At 38.0% G+C, this 16300-nt stretch overlaps 2 protein-coding genes across 3 annotated transcripts in view; one reads left to right on the plus strand and one right to left on the minus strand.

The window, feature by feature from the left end:
* Positions 1-16300, minus strand: part of AKAP7 (A-kinase anchoring protein 7) — a 70816-nt gene that overhangs the window by 18539 nt on the left and 35977 nt on the right. For both annotated transcript variants that reach the window (XM_014061638.2, XM_014061637.2), the window contains exon 7: positions 5019-5166. In XM_014061638.2, coding sequence (XP_013917113.1) covers positions 5019-5166 — 148 coding nt within the window. The remainder of the gene's footprint in view (positions 1-5018; positions 5167-16300) is intronic.
* MSH5 (mutS homolog 5) lies at positions 11755-16175 on the plus strand. The gene is made up of 2 exons (XM_014061636.2): positions 11755-11899; positions 13635-16175. The coding sequence occupies exon 2, from the start codon at positions 13664-13666 to the stop codon at positions 16103-16105; it is 2442 nt and encodes an 813-aa protein (XP_013917111.2). The 5' UTR covers positions 11755-11899; positions 13635-13663; the 3' UTR covers positions 16106-16175.

Below are 16300 nucleotides of genomic sequence, written 5' to 3' on the forward strand. Positions count from 1 at the left end.
TTAACTGTATCTAATAATATATTTTGGAGATGAATCTTCTAAATCAAAAGCAGAGAGAGCTCTCAAAACTTTTCATTTTTCACTGTAGGGTGGCACTTTCTAATATCAACCTTTATACCAAATCAAAGCAATTTAGCCCAGAAAAATATGACCAATATATCTATTTATAACTCTTTATGCGTTCCGCAACAACAACACAGCAATTCTAAAATATTTTCAGAATTGGGCCAGAGTGCTTGATCAAAGCAAAAGAGATATTTTTAGAGTATTAGCTCATAGCCTGAATGATAGACCAATGCTGCTAAAAGTAAATCTTTTATGGAGACATTAGCTAAATCAGGCAAACTTCAAAGAAAGCTTTATCTTAATACTTTGAGATAAGATCATTCCATGGTGACACATCATCATTAATCTTATGTAAGTTTTAACCAAATACCCTAACATATTTTAACTGATTAGCCTTGTTGGCATTTATTTATTCTGAGAATTAAGCTTTAAATTCCTCCATCATTCAGTTCTTCACATTTTTAAATTACAGTATTGAATACACAAACCCTTGATTTACTAGAGATTATTATTTTAAATAAAAGGTATGATATTTGAATGAAAAATTTGTTCACTCTAAATAGTTTTAAACTATTTACTTTATATTAAAAATCAAAGTGGAAACAGTCTCAGTCAAATGAAAATTAAATCAAATTGTTTGCTGACCCTGAAGTATACTGCTAAAATCATGTTTTTTCATGTATTAATACATCAATGTAAAATTGATACATAATACTGAATAATAAATTATTTTACTATTTAATGGCATCTTAGAGTTTGAATTATTATAGAGCTAATAAATTTGCAAGATGTAGTTAATATTACCAATTATCTCAAAGCACAGCTGAAACTAATTCATTAGTTATTGCCTATGGTCCTTTCTATCAATAAATTCATGAGGTATTTTTAAAGATTATGGTATCATATTATTTGTTAAATATGCTTGCTGCCCAAATAGATAAAAGTGGAGTTTCTAACATCTAATTTCTTAACATATTTTTATTTTTAATTCCAAATAATTATGAGACCATTGCATAAAACATTTGGTTTTGTGTTTTTCTGCATTTTTTTCAAACTCTTACTGCAATCTTCTGGTTTACAAATCAATCTATAACACCTTTGATCTAAAATTTATTAGCAGTTGCTGGTTATAAAATCACAGTATACATCTAAACCTAGAGATCCCAAGATTCAATATTGCAATTTAAACATTTTAGTAAAAAGAAGACCCTTATACCGCAGAACAAATTCAGCTTTTGATTATTCTCAACCTTAGTTTTTCCCCCCAGCCATATTAAAGTGTGATTAGTTGAGGGACCACCTCCCATAACACCTGCCCAGTCAATTCAATTCTGCATTCTTTCAGATGTTTTAGTTTGCACAGATGGCTTATCGTAGGTGGCACATTTCTCCTGATATTTTGTCTAAAAATCTGAGGTTGACTTATGTGTGGATGGGCTTATATGTGTGTGTACTGTATACACATAGTTACTTTAGAGAAGTGTACTGCCATATGTTTTCATAGATAAGACCATCCATGAATAAACTGAACCCAATTGGGAGGGGGAAGGTATTTTGGAACATAAAACTCTCGGCTTTTCTGCAAGTTTACATAGTAGACAGTACTTGTTTGCTCGTCAAACTGGAGGCTAGAGTTTTCCTCTGCAAAAAGATTTTAAACTTTGTACCTAACTAGTTTTTCTTTTCCTTTCATTCTCCCTGCTCCTCTTTTGACATACAAGGCTGAAGTTATAAAGGACCAGCTCTATTTCTGTTCAAATCTTAGCTCTGAAGTTTAAAGGAAGAAGATCAAATGAAAGGCCAATTCAATGCGCTTCTCTCTGTGATAAAAAAACATCTGCCCTTGCAAGCTAGGTAAACCACCTTTTGACAGTGAAAGAGTCATGCTCCTCTATGAGAAGGCAAAAGAAAAATAATTTTTAGAAACAAAGATTTAATGCTCTGGAATAAATGCTGGCCTATTTTTTAAAATATGGATTTAGGTATTCTTTTTTTAAAAAAAGTAATAGTCTCATACACATAGAAACTGGAAAAGAAAGACAAGTTCTGCTATACGTACTGTATATTGCTAGTTAAATATGACTGGATGTACAGATAATCCTCAAGTTACAAATGTAATACAGCCTGCCAAATACATTCATAACCTAAGGATTCATTTCCCTGCTTTCCCCAATGCATTCACTAATCAACATGGAATCCAATGAGACAAAGGAAACAAGCTCCATGTTGACTGGTTGCCACGTCCCAATCCCTGAAGCTGCTCATTCGAACTAGCCAGTCAGCAGCAAGCAGGAAGCTGCTCACCAGCAGCCAGACTGGACCCAAATGAAGCCTGCAGGTCCTTGTGGCAAAGAAGCCAGGCTTTTATTCAGATGGGGCAAAGCTGTTTTCCTCACATTCTCATGTTCTTACAGCTTCACTGGCTTCTGAATTAAAAGATTTCGGCTTCTCTATTATGTGGGCCATCCTCTTTTGGAGCTCTTTGAAAAGTAAGTACAGTAAAGCCATAGGAAATGGGGTGGGAAGGAGTAAATGGAATACGGGACACTAGCAGGCACAGTGCTTGTGGAGACCCATCAGGGCAGGATAGGGAGGGAAATAAGCCGGGGGCATGTTGCAGCATCTCAGCGGTTGGTTGTAAGGGCAAATGACCACTGTGGTGCTGCAACATGCGGAACATTGGGACTGAGTTGAAAATACTTTTGGGGGGAGGGAGGTATCGTAATTTTGAACTGTCACTAATTGAATTGTCGTAACTTGAGGAATACCTGTATTACACATTTTCCACTGCTTCTGCCAAAAAAAAGTTTTGCATGGATTTGCTTTTTACTATTTTCTTTCTTTTGTGTTTCTCAGGACTTTTGAAAGAATGCTAGTTATTGCCTTGACCGAACAATGCTCTTAGCCATTCAACTGTAGTTTTCATAGCTGTTTGGGTAATGCACCATGGTTACTTCTTATTATCCTCAATGCAGAGTAGAAAGGCACCATTTAGTACCAGCTTTGGAGGTGTGTCATATCAGGGATGATGACAGTTCTTACAGGCAGACCACTCACAATTGCATGATTCCAGAAATTTCATGTAGTACGTATGCTTTCCATAGCTCTTCCCTGGATTCTTTCAGTCATGAAATCAACTGGATCTCTTGGTCAATCATTGCTAGTACAGCCACTTCCATGCAGGGCTTTTTGGAGACAGTCTTTGCTTAAAATAAATAATTCCGATCTATTTTACTTGACATCCCTTTTAGGACCCTGTCATGTTTGTTAATTGACCAATTTGACAGGTAGCTAAACCCTTTATTATAAGCCTTCACACAAACTTTGCCCATTCTTTACCAGGGAGAATGTTTTCCTACCAGCAAGAGTCACTTTCTGGAAGGGATAAAGGAAGCAAAGGGAATCTATCAATTTACTGGCCTGCAGTAAATAAATAACTGCATCATTTGCTGACCTTGTTACTGTAGCAGAATAGGATTCTACAGAATAGAAGAGGCAATTCTTTTGCTGGCTCAAGGATAGCTGAATAACACTTCAAATCAACTGTGAGAAACAGTCCTATTTCTATTCCGTTTCCATCAACTTGGTTACAGCAGAAAAAAGATAAGCAGATGCCAAATATATCTTTTAGCCTTTCCTCCCTAAAGCATGACAGAGAAAACCATTTTAATGTGCAATTATAGATCTAATTTATCCATTTGTGAAGTAGGCAGTTTTTCAAAATGAAAATACTACCTTGATAACTGGGTATTGGAACTGTCAGTCAAAGAATGTTTAACATATGGCCACACATTTCCATTTAAATTCTAGAAGAAATTGAGGTGAAGAAACAGAGATTTGATGGACATATGGGTAGGATAGGTATGAGAAATCTGTAGCCTCAACCCAAGGAAAGTCTCCTGCTATCACTGTGAACAGATAAAAGTTAAATCCCTGACATATTCTTAAGAAGGGCCATATTCTAGAGCAAGATTTGAATTGTTGGAGTGCCTCAATTGTTGAAGATATTGTTCATGTTTTTTTGACTGTCAACTGTATGTAATTCTTAGATTTACATATTTAACATCCTTCCTTGAAAAGATGGCCCACTGGGATCTGAATCACAGATTGTTCTATTTTCTCCTGGGCTTTAAACTACATATTGTGAGCAGAATTGCTAAATTTCTAGTTAAGGCACCAATTACATTGAACAGATCAGGGTATCCTATAAAGGTAATATATTTATCTGAATGCTGATCCTTTGTATTTGCCACATATGTATTTTATTACTGTATTTTCTTTCGTATATTTTATCCTCTTATTAAATCTTGTTTTTTATTTTATGATACAGGCATAAGACTAATCAATAAATTACCACTATGTACAAATATTTATTGATATATAGATATTTTGTAGAAAAATTAGGAGTCATCTTGCTGCAAAAGAGAGGTCGAAGTAAATTATAAATTTAAAGGGAATGCTTTTACAGTTCTTTTTACAGAAGAATTGTTTTACTCTGTTTTATTCCAAAGCATTTTACCCTTTATAACACACATACATATATACAAATGCACATATGGATATATAAGAATGTACACATTACAAGCATTAAAAAATTTCCAAGTCAGGAAAGTATTTGGTGGTAATAGAAAAACCAACAGATAATATAATTATCTCCCCAGATTGCTGAAATTATGCTGCAGTGCTGAAACACACACACACACGAAAGAGGGCATCTATTGTAATCAGGGTATGCCACACAGCCACTTTTCCAAGAGCATTGCTTGAAGACAGAGCAACACTATGCAAAAAAAAGCTTCAAAGTCTTATGACAGGTCTAGTACTTAAGCTTGCATTCTTAATGTTATATTCACTTGCAAAATTCTATAAAGAAATCAGCAAAGGTTTTACACATACAGTATATTCTGCATTATTAAATAGCATAGAAAATGTTAATAAATATATTTTCTTACCTACTACAATTGAGGATTCACAATGATAGTAGCCATTGGGTTGCTTTTTTTTCAACATTGAGCAAAGATCTAGACGGTTCATAAGTTCATCTCCAAAATGATAATTTTTGAAATTTGCAAACATGCTTGAATCAATTCTCTTCACTCCCTTGTAGCATCAAAGAAAAAGCACAGAGAGAAGAAGAGAAAGTGAACATCATACAATGAGTACACATATAACATTTCAAAGAATAACCTAAAAATGTGAATTTCCGGGCAGTACTAGTTTAGATCTAATTAAGTTTTAAAATAAAGTTGATTATTTCCTAGGTAAAGACCTAACTTAGAATGCTACTAGAGCAGTGAGAATATATTAAGCATTAAATTTCATTGCTATAGCTTAACCAATAAGATTAGTATCTTCTTAAAGTAGCCTTCTGTCTGATAAAGAAAAAGATCAACACTGTTCATTAGTACAATTCTTTTAATTAGTAAATAATATAATTAGCAACTGAGATTAACACTAGACCCATAGCTAATCTCTGGAAGCTCCAGGCTTTGCTGTTATATTCCCAGCTGTTCCTGGCAGTTCAGTTCTATCAGGCAAACAATGGCAAGAGTGACAAGTATGGCTTCATATTGTTTGAACTCTTCCTCTGGGCAGTTGTGCAAATCAAGCTATGCAGGAAGTAAAACCTTAGCTCTCTCCCTATACTCTACTGCTCTCTTGTGATGAGAAGCTCATGAAGTTGAAGAATCAGTGCCAATAGATTTTCACATCAGGATTTCAATAGTCTCTACATTCTCCACTAATATAAAAAAGAATTGGTGCCCATGTTTGGGTTACTTTTTCCTAATTCTTTACCTTTGTGTCTTTTTTATGGGTTTGTGTGTTGAATAATGGAAATCAGCTCAATATTTTGTTATTTCCTCTATAATCTGACTGTTACTAAAAATATGGATAACAAAATAAGTTTTTTTTGTTCTTTTCTTTTATTCTATCTCTATTTTCCCCTTTTCTCAATTGTTTCCCTGTGTTTATTTCGGAATAATAGTTATTTGAGATGGCATTTTGGATAGGATTGCAAAATTGTTTTAAGGATTGCAGAGAATTGTAAACTCAGCTCTTGGCCTCAACTATTTATGTCTTTCCAGGATCAAGCCTTTCGTAGCAGCTACACAATTTTGAGAAAAGGTGTGACTACTCTAATAAATTGCAGGCAGGTGCTGTACTCATGTTTCCATGTACATAACCGTATTTTACATCTGTACCTTACATAACTGAATTTGAACACAACTTTCACAACCTAGTGCATTTTTTTAAAAAAAAGTTAATTATGACAATTACTGCCATTTGTGATAGGAAGGGACTTCCGCTACCCTATATGTTAGAAGTATTATATACAGTTGGGCAAAAAACTATTTAGTCAGCCACCAATTGTGCAAGTTCTCCCACTTAAAAACATGAGAGAAGCCTGTAATTGACATTATAAGTAGACCTAAACTATGAGAGACAAAATGAGAAAACAAATCCAGACAATCACATTGTCTGATTTTGAAAGAATTTTTTTGCAAATTATGATGGAAAATAAGTATTTGGTCAATATCACAAGTTCATCTCAATACTTAGTTATATATCCTTTGTTGGCAATGACAGAGGTCAAATGTTTTCTGTAAGTGTTCACAAGGTTGGCACACACTGTTGCTGGTATGTTGGCCCATTCCTCCATGCAGATCTCCTCTAGAGCAGTGATGTTTTGGGGCTGTCGCTGGGCAACACGAACTTTCAACTCCCTCCAAAGGTTTTCTATGGTGTTGAGATCTGGAGACTGGCTAGGCCACTCCAGGACCTTGAAATGCTTCTTACGAAGCCACTCCTTCGTTGCCCGGGCGGTGTGTTTGGGATCATTGTCCTGCTGAAAGACCCAGCTACGTTTCATCTTCAATGCCCTTGCTGATGGAAGGAGGTTTGCACTCAAAGTCTCACGATACATGGCCCCATTCATTCTTTCCTGTACATGGATCAGTCGTCCTGGTCCCTTTGCAGAGAAACAGCCCAAAGCATGATGTTGCCACCCTGTGCTTCACAGTAGGTATGGTGTTCTTTGGATGCAACTCAGCATTCTCTCTCCTCCAAACATGACGAGTTGTGTTTCTACCAAACATTTCTACTTTGGTTTCATCTGACCATATGACATTCTCCCAATTGGATTTGGATTGGATTTTATTATATTTATATGCTGCCCTTTTCCCCCGAAGGGGACTCAGGGCGGCTCACAATTCAAATCAGGGAAGGGGGGTACAGACAAAAATTAAAAAAACGAAACATAACAATGCATAGTTTAAAAACACACAACAGTCATACCATTCAAGACGGGGGCAACAGCTCTTTAGCCCCAGGCCTGTTGGAACAGCCAGGTTTTAAGGGCTTTGCGGAAGGCCTGGAGGGTGGCGAGGGTTCGAATCTCCACGGGGAGTTCGTTCCAGAGGGTCGGAGCAGCCACAGAGAAGGCTCTCCTCCGGGTAGTCGCCAGTCGACACTGGCCGGCGGATGGAATTTGGAGGAGGCCTAATCTGTGGGATCTAATCGGTCTAGTGGAGGTGATTGGCAGCAGGCGGTCTCTCAAGTACCCAAGTCCAATACCATGAAGGGCTTTATAAGTGACGACTAGTGCCTTGAAGCGTATCCGGAGACCAATAGGCAGCCAGTGCAGCTCGCGGACGATAGGTGTTACGTGGGTGAACCGAGGTGCACCCACGATTGCTCGCGCGGCTGCATTCTGGACAAGCTGAAGTCTCCGAATGTTCTTCAAGGGCTGCCCCATGTAGAGCACGTTGCAGTAGTCCAGTCTAGAAGTCACAAGGGCGCGAGTGACTGTTGTGAGGGCCTCCCGGTTCAGGTAGGGACGCAACTGGTACACCAGGCGAACCTGGGCAAATGCCCCCCTGGTCACAGCCAACAAGTGGTGTTCAAAAGTCAGCTGTGGGTCCAGGAGGACTCCCAAATTGCGAACCCTGTCTGAGGGGCGTACTGTTTGACCCCCCAGCCTGAGAGATGGAACACTTGGCCAATCCTCTTCATCCAAATCCTCTCTAGCAAACTTCAGATGGGTCCGGACATGTACTGGCTTAAGCAGGGGGACGCGTCTGGCACTGCAGGATTAGAGTCCCTGGCAGCGTAGAGTGTTACTGATGGTAGCCTTTGCTACGTTGGTCCCAGCTCTCTGCAGGTCATTCACTAGGTCCCCCCATGTCGTTCTGGGATTTTTGCTCATCATTCTTGTGATCATTTTGACCACATGGGGTGAGATCTTGCGTGGAGCCCCAGATCGAGGGAGATTATCAGTGGTCTTGTATGTCTTCCATTTTCTAATTATTGCTCCCAAAGTTGATTTCTTCACACCAAACTGCTTGCCTATTGCAGATTCAGTCTTCCCAGCCTGGTGCAGGTCTACAATTTTGTTTCTGGTGTCCTTCGACAGCTCTTTGGTCTTCACCATAGTGGCGTTTAGAGTGTGACTGTTTGAGGTTGTGGACAGGTGTCTTTTATACTGCTAACAAGTTCAAACAGGTGCCATTAATACAGGTAATGAGTGGAGGACAGAGGAGCCTCTTAAAGAAGAAGTTACAGGTCTGTGAGAGCCAGAAATCTTGCTTGTTTGTAGGTGACCAAATACTTATTTTCCACCATAATTTGCAAAAAAATTCTTTCCAAATCAGACAATGTGATTGTCTGGATTTGTTTTCTCATTTTGTCTCTCATAGTTGAGGTCTACCTATGATGTCAATTACAGGCCTCTCTCATCTTTTTAAGTGGAAGAACTTGCACAATTGGTGACTGACTAAATACTTTTTTGCCCCACTGTAAGTGAACAGAACAACAATCAATTGCATAACAGTAAATGTTACGATGTCAATCTGGCATCTGGTACCTAAAGAAGTATTTATTCAATAATTTGAAATAATTTCCTACTAAGTGATATAACATGTACTTCAAAATACAGACATATCATAAATGTAAATTTTTTAATACAATATTTAAAATAAAATAGGCAGAAAAAGATTCATAATCAGCTTTAAATTTAATTCACTCAAGGCACATATGACCAGATTCAAAGTATCATATTTGGGGACATTATCTAGTTCTTTAGTAAAGTCTATTAAGTTGCTAAATGTGGTAGGAAAGAAAAGAAGAGGACAAGGTGCATGAACTCATTTATTACAGAAATGGGTGTACTTTTTTGAAGAACCAAATGATCAGGTTAGTGGCATCTATCTATATGGCTTCTGAGAATCAGCATTAACTGAATAGCACATAATAATCAATTATCATATTTTTTTGCTTAAAGTTATCTATACATAAGTGTTGTTATCATTTTTCTTCCTTCTAGCAATGATTTATTTTGAGCAAAATTTCTTGCACAAGAACCAAGCAACACTCTCAGAAAAATAAGGGGACATATGAGATTTAGTACTAACTACTATATGATAGCTAGCTCTGTTTTAGTTATTGCCTGAAATGTGGCTGACATCTAGTGGTGCATCATGTGTGCTGCATATGAGCTGATATCTTCTTGATATCTCATCCCTAGCTCCTTTTAGTTCCATAGCAAGTGTTTCTAAATCAGTAACTATAGACAGAGGCTATTTAACCACCTGCACTGCCACTAAAATACACTAATAGCATAATACAATATTTGCATTCCATCAACTACCAAGGGATTTAAACAAATGAGAAACAGGAGACAAACTAAGCCTTTTAATGAGGAGCTATTGGTGCTCTCTGAGCTGGGTTGTTTTCTTGCAGACATTTCATTACTCAAACTAGGTAACATAATCAGTACACTGAAACATCTTCAAGTGAACAACCAAGCTCAGAGAGTACCAGGGGCCCCTCATTTCAACCCTGAATTACAAATATTCTCCTTTATTAGTAACTCCTCTAAATTTGAAAAGCTGGTTCCTTTTCCTAATTTTAACAAGAGAATTTCCAAAATGGGAAAGTACAGTTTCATCTTCCTCTATAGATTGAATATTCCTCATCTTATGTCTAAGACATCTATATGAAGGACTGGTTTCCTACCCAACCTTTGTTTTAACTCAGAGATGTTTCTGTGAAAAAGGAAGACCTTGTGTAAATGCCTTACTCCAAATAAGTTCCCAAGTTAGTTCAGAAACTAATTTCCATTCATTCGGGGGAGCAGAAACATGTAAGTTAGTCCTCTCCCCTCAAGATGCTGGCAATGAAGCTATCTGAAAAGAATTTTATTTTGATGTCATGGCGTGCTAAATGGCTCCCTTGACTTATGTTAGTCCCTTCACCCACCTCAAAGCATTTGCTCTGCTAGGGGACAACCCTTCCCCCAACTTTGTTTTGACAATGACAGAAGAGAGTCTGGAGAACAAACACTGAGGGGGGAGGGGACCCTCTCTGGAATGCTGAAAGTGAGAGACAACAGCAGTTGTGAGAGAATTTATTTAAGGAAGAAAAATTATTTAGGGAGGATCTGAGGAGTGTGTGTGTGCACGCACGCACACACATGTGCACAATCGTGCTATTCCCCATTGCTCATGTGCCTTGGGGAATGGTGAGTTGGCCTTTTTCGACTGGTAACAGTGGGGCTAGGGCTGAGGTCAAGGCCTAGGCCTCCATTTCAGGCCCAGTCTCGGTGTTGCTATCAACCACTGTTCAGGGTGGCCTATATGGGAGAGAGGTGAGGGGAAGGTAAAGAATTTCTCTTTTGGTCAGGATGGTTGTAGTGTGATATGCTAACTGAGTCAAGTTAGGTAATTATAAATTTTTCACATGCCAAGCCCAAAAACTACCATCACTGCCCTCTGTCAAAGGCAAGAAGTTCACTTTTTAAAAAACCAATACAGCCATCGGAATATTTATAAGATTTCAGTGGATGACTAAAGGTGATGGAAAACTGCTTTACTTCTATGAGAAAAGAATGCAAAAGTGATAAATTCAGAAAATAAATGTTATATAAAACGGGCTTTGATCGGAAAATATTAGCAAGGTGTTTTTGCAACTGTATTGCAACAGCATGCATAGGAAACATGTCAGTGTATGTACTTGTGTGGATACCTGTCTATAAAATAAGGCTAGGCATCAATCAGAAATTCAAAAGAGATACAGTACATGGAACATCTAAGAATACAAGCATGGCATCTCAGCAAAGGGGTTTTCATCTTTTCCAAATAATTTTCAAAGCATGCACAAGACTAAAGTATGGTACATGCATATAAATGTAAGAAGAAAAATGGTATGAATTTAGGAAATATTGATCAAACTAGTTTACACCATTGGAATAATTAGAAAATACTGTAAATGGAAGTTCACTTTAGAAAGGACAGTCAGCAGCACTAGTACAAAAAAGTGAGGTGTTCTGCATGGAAAATATCTACTTTCAATACTAAAAAGTAGCTTGTAGATAGATGAGGAATACATTAACACTGTCCACCTGTTCATTCAGAATCTGGGTACTTTAGGCTTGGGACTAGGAATGCATTCAGGATTTTGTTAGTGTACTATTCATCCTGATGCTGAAGGAAATTCCTATCGAGTTTATTTTAGATTTCATTTTCAAGTTTTAGGAGCATCTGGGCTTATTATGCTGGGTGACTTCAATATCCACCGTGGAGCTGGTTTGTCTGGGGTAGTTTAGGACTATACAGCACCCAACAGAGCAGTGGGTCAATATAATGTAGCTTCCATGATTAATTTGATTTTTTTTGTTCTAATCAGGAGGCTGTTCTGACAGTGGAGAAGTCTGAGGTCTTCCCTGGAGTTATGGATAGACTGCTATCTGGTTAATGTTGGATTAATGGCTATACATCATCTTTTTGGGGACCCTGAATCTATTAGGATGATTTACCCCCAAAAAGCTATTGGACAGGTGACTTAAGATGGTATTTTTTTACCATATGCTCTTCTGATCGTTGTTTATTACTTCTACTTAGGAAGTTATTAGAGAAGATTTATTCAGTTCTGTAAATTTCTGAATAAATAAAAATACTATGAATAAACATACTACATTCTTTAAAGGAATCAATTATTAGATATCTTAAGCACAATGGATCCTTTAGGAGATATCTCTCAGGGAGATATTACCATATTTTTCACACTATAAGACGCACCTGACCATAAGACACACCTAGCTTTAGAGGAGAAAAACAAGAAAAAAATCTGAATATGGAGCACCATCTCACTGTGCATATGGAGCACCGAATATGGAGCAGCAGTGTAGTGAGGGCAGAAGGTAGAGCCTGAGAGGACCACAGAGGCGGGCAATGACAAAGACAGAAGAGGCTGGGTTCAGCACTGTAAAAGGACTCCGCTGCCACATCCCAGCTACTATTCATAAAAAGATCAGCTCCATTCTATCCATAAGACACCCAGACATTTCTACCCTTTTTTTTTTGGAGGGGGGGAGAGTGGTCTATGGAGTGAAAAATACTGTAATTGCTTCAGTCTATCTCCAAACTTTTTCAATATTTACATGAAATATCTGGTGGGGTATCATCAGGAGATACAGAACTCTCAGTCTGATGATGATACTTAAATCTATTTCTGTATGACAACTTGAAGTTCCCTTATAGGACTGGCTGCCTGCAGTCAATAAATTGTATGAAACCAAATGCAGACAAAATGGAAATGTTTACTGTGACTGGCATAATGTACTGGCATATATTATGTGAATTTTTTCACATATTTAAATTACGTATACAAAAGCCATATTACTAATCATGCAGAAGAATAACTGTTGTAAGCTAATTTAATCTGGTTCATATATTGCTGCCCAGAATTTATATTTCTATAAAAGGGAAATATCTGTATATTTACATACACATTTGGTCCTGCATATTTATTGTGCACAATATTTTTTTTTACTTTCTATTTCAAAGATTACAAATATCAGTAGTCTCACTTTAAGAATATTTCTGGGAAGCATACGTACTTTTAGTCTTGATTCCAAAATGTAAAATAAAAGTATTTTTATTCACTACTTATCTAACAATATTACAATAATTTTGAAGTGTTTCTGTTAAAAAGAAAGATTATTGACCAAGTTTATGAATGTTGTATTTTAATTTAAAATTGGATGCAAGGAATAAATGGTTCACCGACAAAAAGGCGAATGACAAAAGCGCGCCCGACTAAACCGCGGTGACAAAACCGCAAGTTCTAAAGCGCGGCGACGAATGAGTGCTGAAGCGCACCGACAGAAGCGCGCTGTAAACCTAAACCTAACCCTAAAGCCAACCCTAACCCTAACTTAAATTGTGCTTCTGTTGCCGCGCTGTTGTTGCTGCATTGATAACGTCGCATTGATAACGTCACGGTTTTAGCGCCGCGCTTTTGTCGGCGCGCTTTTGTCATGCACGCATTTGTTGGGTCACGGGAATAAATTAATGTTAAGGGTGGATGGGGACCTCAGAATGTTCATGTGTATGAGTTAATTATCTTGTATTAATTAGATTTTGTCCTGATCCATTCACTATTTTACCCTGGGACTTTTTTACTCTTTGAAATATGGCTTCTAGATTAAAAAGATTATATAACCCGCATTTTGCACACATGTTCCATAAAGGATGAGCCATTAATACAATATTGTGTATCCAACTACACAGATGCTTGAACTTTTTTGAACTCCAGGAAAATGAGTACTGCTGCTACTTTTTCCAACCAGTGCCAATTCCAACCTCAGCATGTCACTGAAGAAGATGAAGGGCCATCTGAAATCTACCTGTGTGTTTTGTGGTATGGAGGTGAGCTGGGAATTGTTTACTATGACACTGGAGACTGCTCAGTATATTTAATGTCTGACACACCTGACAACGAAGACCTCAAACTGCTTCAGAGAGTGGTAGATGAGGTCTCTCCCAAATGTATATTGAGTAGTGCCAAACAAGATTCTAACATTGCCAAATTTCTGACCAATATAGGTATGACTGAAGGAGAAAAGCCAGAAGGAGGAAAACTAGAGGTTGTCCTCTATCCAAATATGGATTTTGGTTTGGAAGTGAGCAAACAAAGGATTCTATCTAGGCAATTCCCTTTTGTCCCTTCTCACATGACAGCAACAGAGAAAATTCTCTATTTGTCCTCTATTTTACCTTTTGAGAGCCCTCTTGTGTTAAGAGCATTAGGAGGTCTGCTAAAATTCCTTGACAGGAGAAGGCCTGGAGTTGAACTAGAAGATAGTCATGTTGTTGTCCCCATTTTGGCCTTTAAAAAGTTTGTATTGACAGACACCGTAAATGTGGATCAAGACACTTACTGTGTACTGCAGATTTTTAAAAGTGAAGTACATCCTTCTGTGTATAAGCAGGCCACTGGGAAGAAAGAAGGCCTGAGCTTATATGGAATTCTGAACCACTGTAGGTGCAAGTGGGGAGAAAAACTGATGAGACTGTGGCTCATGAGGCCAACCAGCAACTTTACAGAGCTTAATAAGCGACTGGATGTTATCCAATTCTTTTTGTTAGCTCAGAACCATGAAACAATTCTGACCTTACAGGAATGTCTCAAAAATATAAAAAATGTACCTCTGATTCTTAAGAGGATGGCTCTCTCTAACACAAAGGTAAGCGACTGGCAGGCACTTTATAAAACTGTTTACAGTGCTGTGTGCCTAAGAGATAAATGTCGCTCTCTCCCAAGCACCATTGAGCTTTTCCAGACAATTTCTCATGTTTTCACTGATGATCTACACTATATAGCCAGCCTAATTAGCAAAGTGGTAGATTTTGAAAGCAGCATCTCAGAAAACCACTTCATTGTCAGACCAAATGTGGACCCCATAATTGATGAGAAGAAACGAAAACTAGTGGGGCTTTCAGACTTCCTCACAGAGGTAGCTCGCAAAGAACTAGAGGACCTGGATAATAGGATTCCATCTTGCAGTGTTATTTATATTCCTTTGATAGGGTTCTTACTCTCTATTCCACGGCTGTCCACAATGGTGAGCAAGACAGACTTTGAGATTAAAGATCTAGATTTTATGTTCTTATCAGAAGAAAAGCTGCATTATCGCAGTGCCAGGACCAAAGAGTTGGATAGTTTGCTTGGTGACCTTCATTGTGAAATACGAGATCAGGAAACATTAATCATGTACCAGCTACAGTCTAAGATCCTGGAAAAATCTGCAGTACTTAGTGATGTGATTGAATATACAGCACATTTAGATGTGCTATTATCCATGGCAGTCATTGCTCGAGAGAATGGATATACTAGACCCAGCTTCTCTCATTCTCATATTATTCACATAAAAGATGGAAAGCATCCTCTGATAGAATTATGCGCAAAAACCTTTGTGCCTAATTCAGTGGACAGCAGTGAAACATATGGACGGATTAAGCTCCTTACTGGGCCTAATTCATCTGGTAAAAGTGTGTACCTAAAACAAGTAGGTCTTATTACATTTATGGCTCTAATTGGCAGTTATGTCCCTGCTACTGAAGCTGAAATAGGACCTATAGATGGAATTTATACAAGGATCCACAGCAGAGAATCGGTATCTCTTGGACTGTCCACTTTCATGATTGATCTTAACCAGATAGCCAAAGCAGTGAATAATGCCACTGAAAACTCTTTGGTATTAATTGACGAGTTTGGCAAAGGCACAAATACTATAGATGGCCTCTCTCTTTTGGCTGCTGTTCTAAGGCATTGGATTGCACAAGTGAGACAGTGCCCACACATTTTTGTTGCCACTAATTTCCATAGCCTGATGCAACTAAAGCTCTTGCCCCACACTCCTTTTGTGCAATATCTGACCATGGATACCCACCAAGATGGAGATGAGCTTGTATTTTTCTATCAGATTAAAGAAGGCATGTCCACTGTCAGCCATGCAGCCAATATTGCAGCTTTGGCTGGCATGCCTTCCAAAATTATTGACAGAGGAGTTGAAGTATCAGAACTGTTTCGAAATGGAAAACCTATCCAACGTACTGATCACCCCTCAAAAGAGAAACAGATGCAAAATTGCAAATCTCTGGTGGATAAATTCCTCTCCCTAGATCTTGATAATTCCCAAGTGGATGTAAAGGAGTTTATGATTCAAGAGGTTCTACCTTCTTCAGCTTCCATATTGTAACCTATTAACCTAGAGTGATTTGAATAGAGCGCATATACCATATTTTTCGGAGTATAAGACACACCCTTTTCCCTCAAAAAAGAGGCTGAAAATCTGGGTGTCTTATACACTGAATACAGCATTTTTTGCCTCCCAAAACCCTACCCCTTCACCAAAATGGCTGGATATTCCCTTTAGAAGGCTTCCATAGTGCTC

Source organism: Thamnophis sirtalis, unplaced genomic scaffold (assembly GCF_051295495.1).
Source record: "Thamnophis sirtalis isolate CommonGarterSnake01/CBP01778 unplaced genomic scaffold, rThaSir2_p1.2 scaffold_6, whole genome shotgun sequence".
In the NCBI taxonomy this organism is placed as follows: domain Eukaryota; kingdom Metazoa; phylum Chordata; class Lepidosauria; order Squamata; family Natricidae; genus Thamnophis; species Thamnophis sirtalis.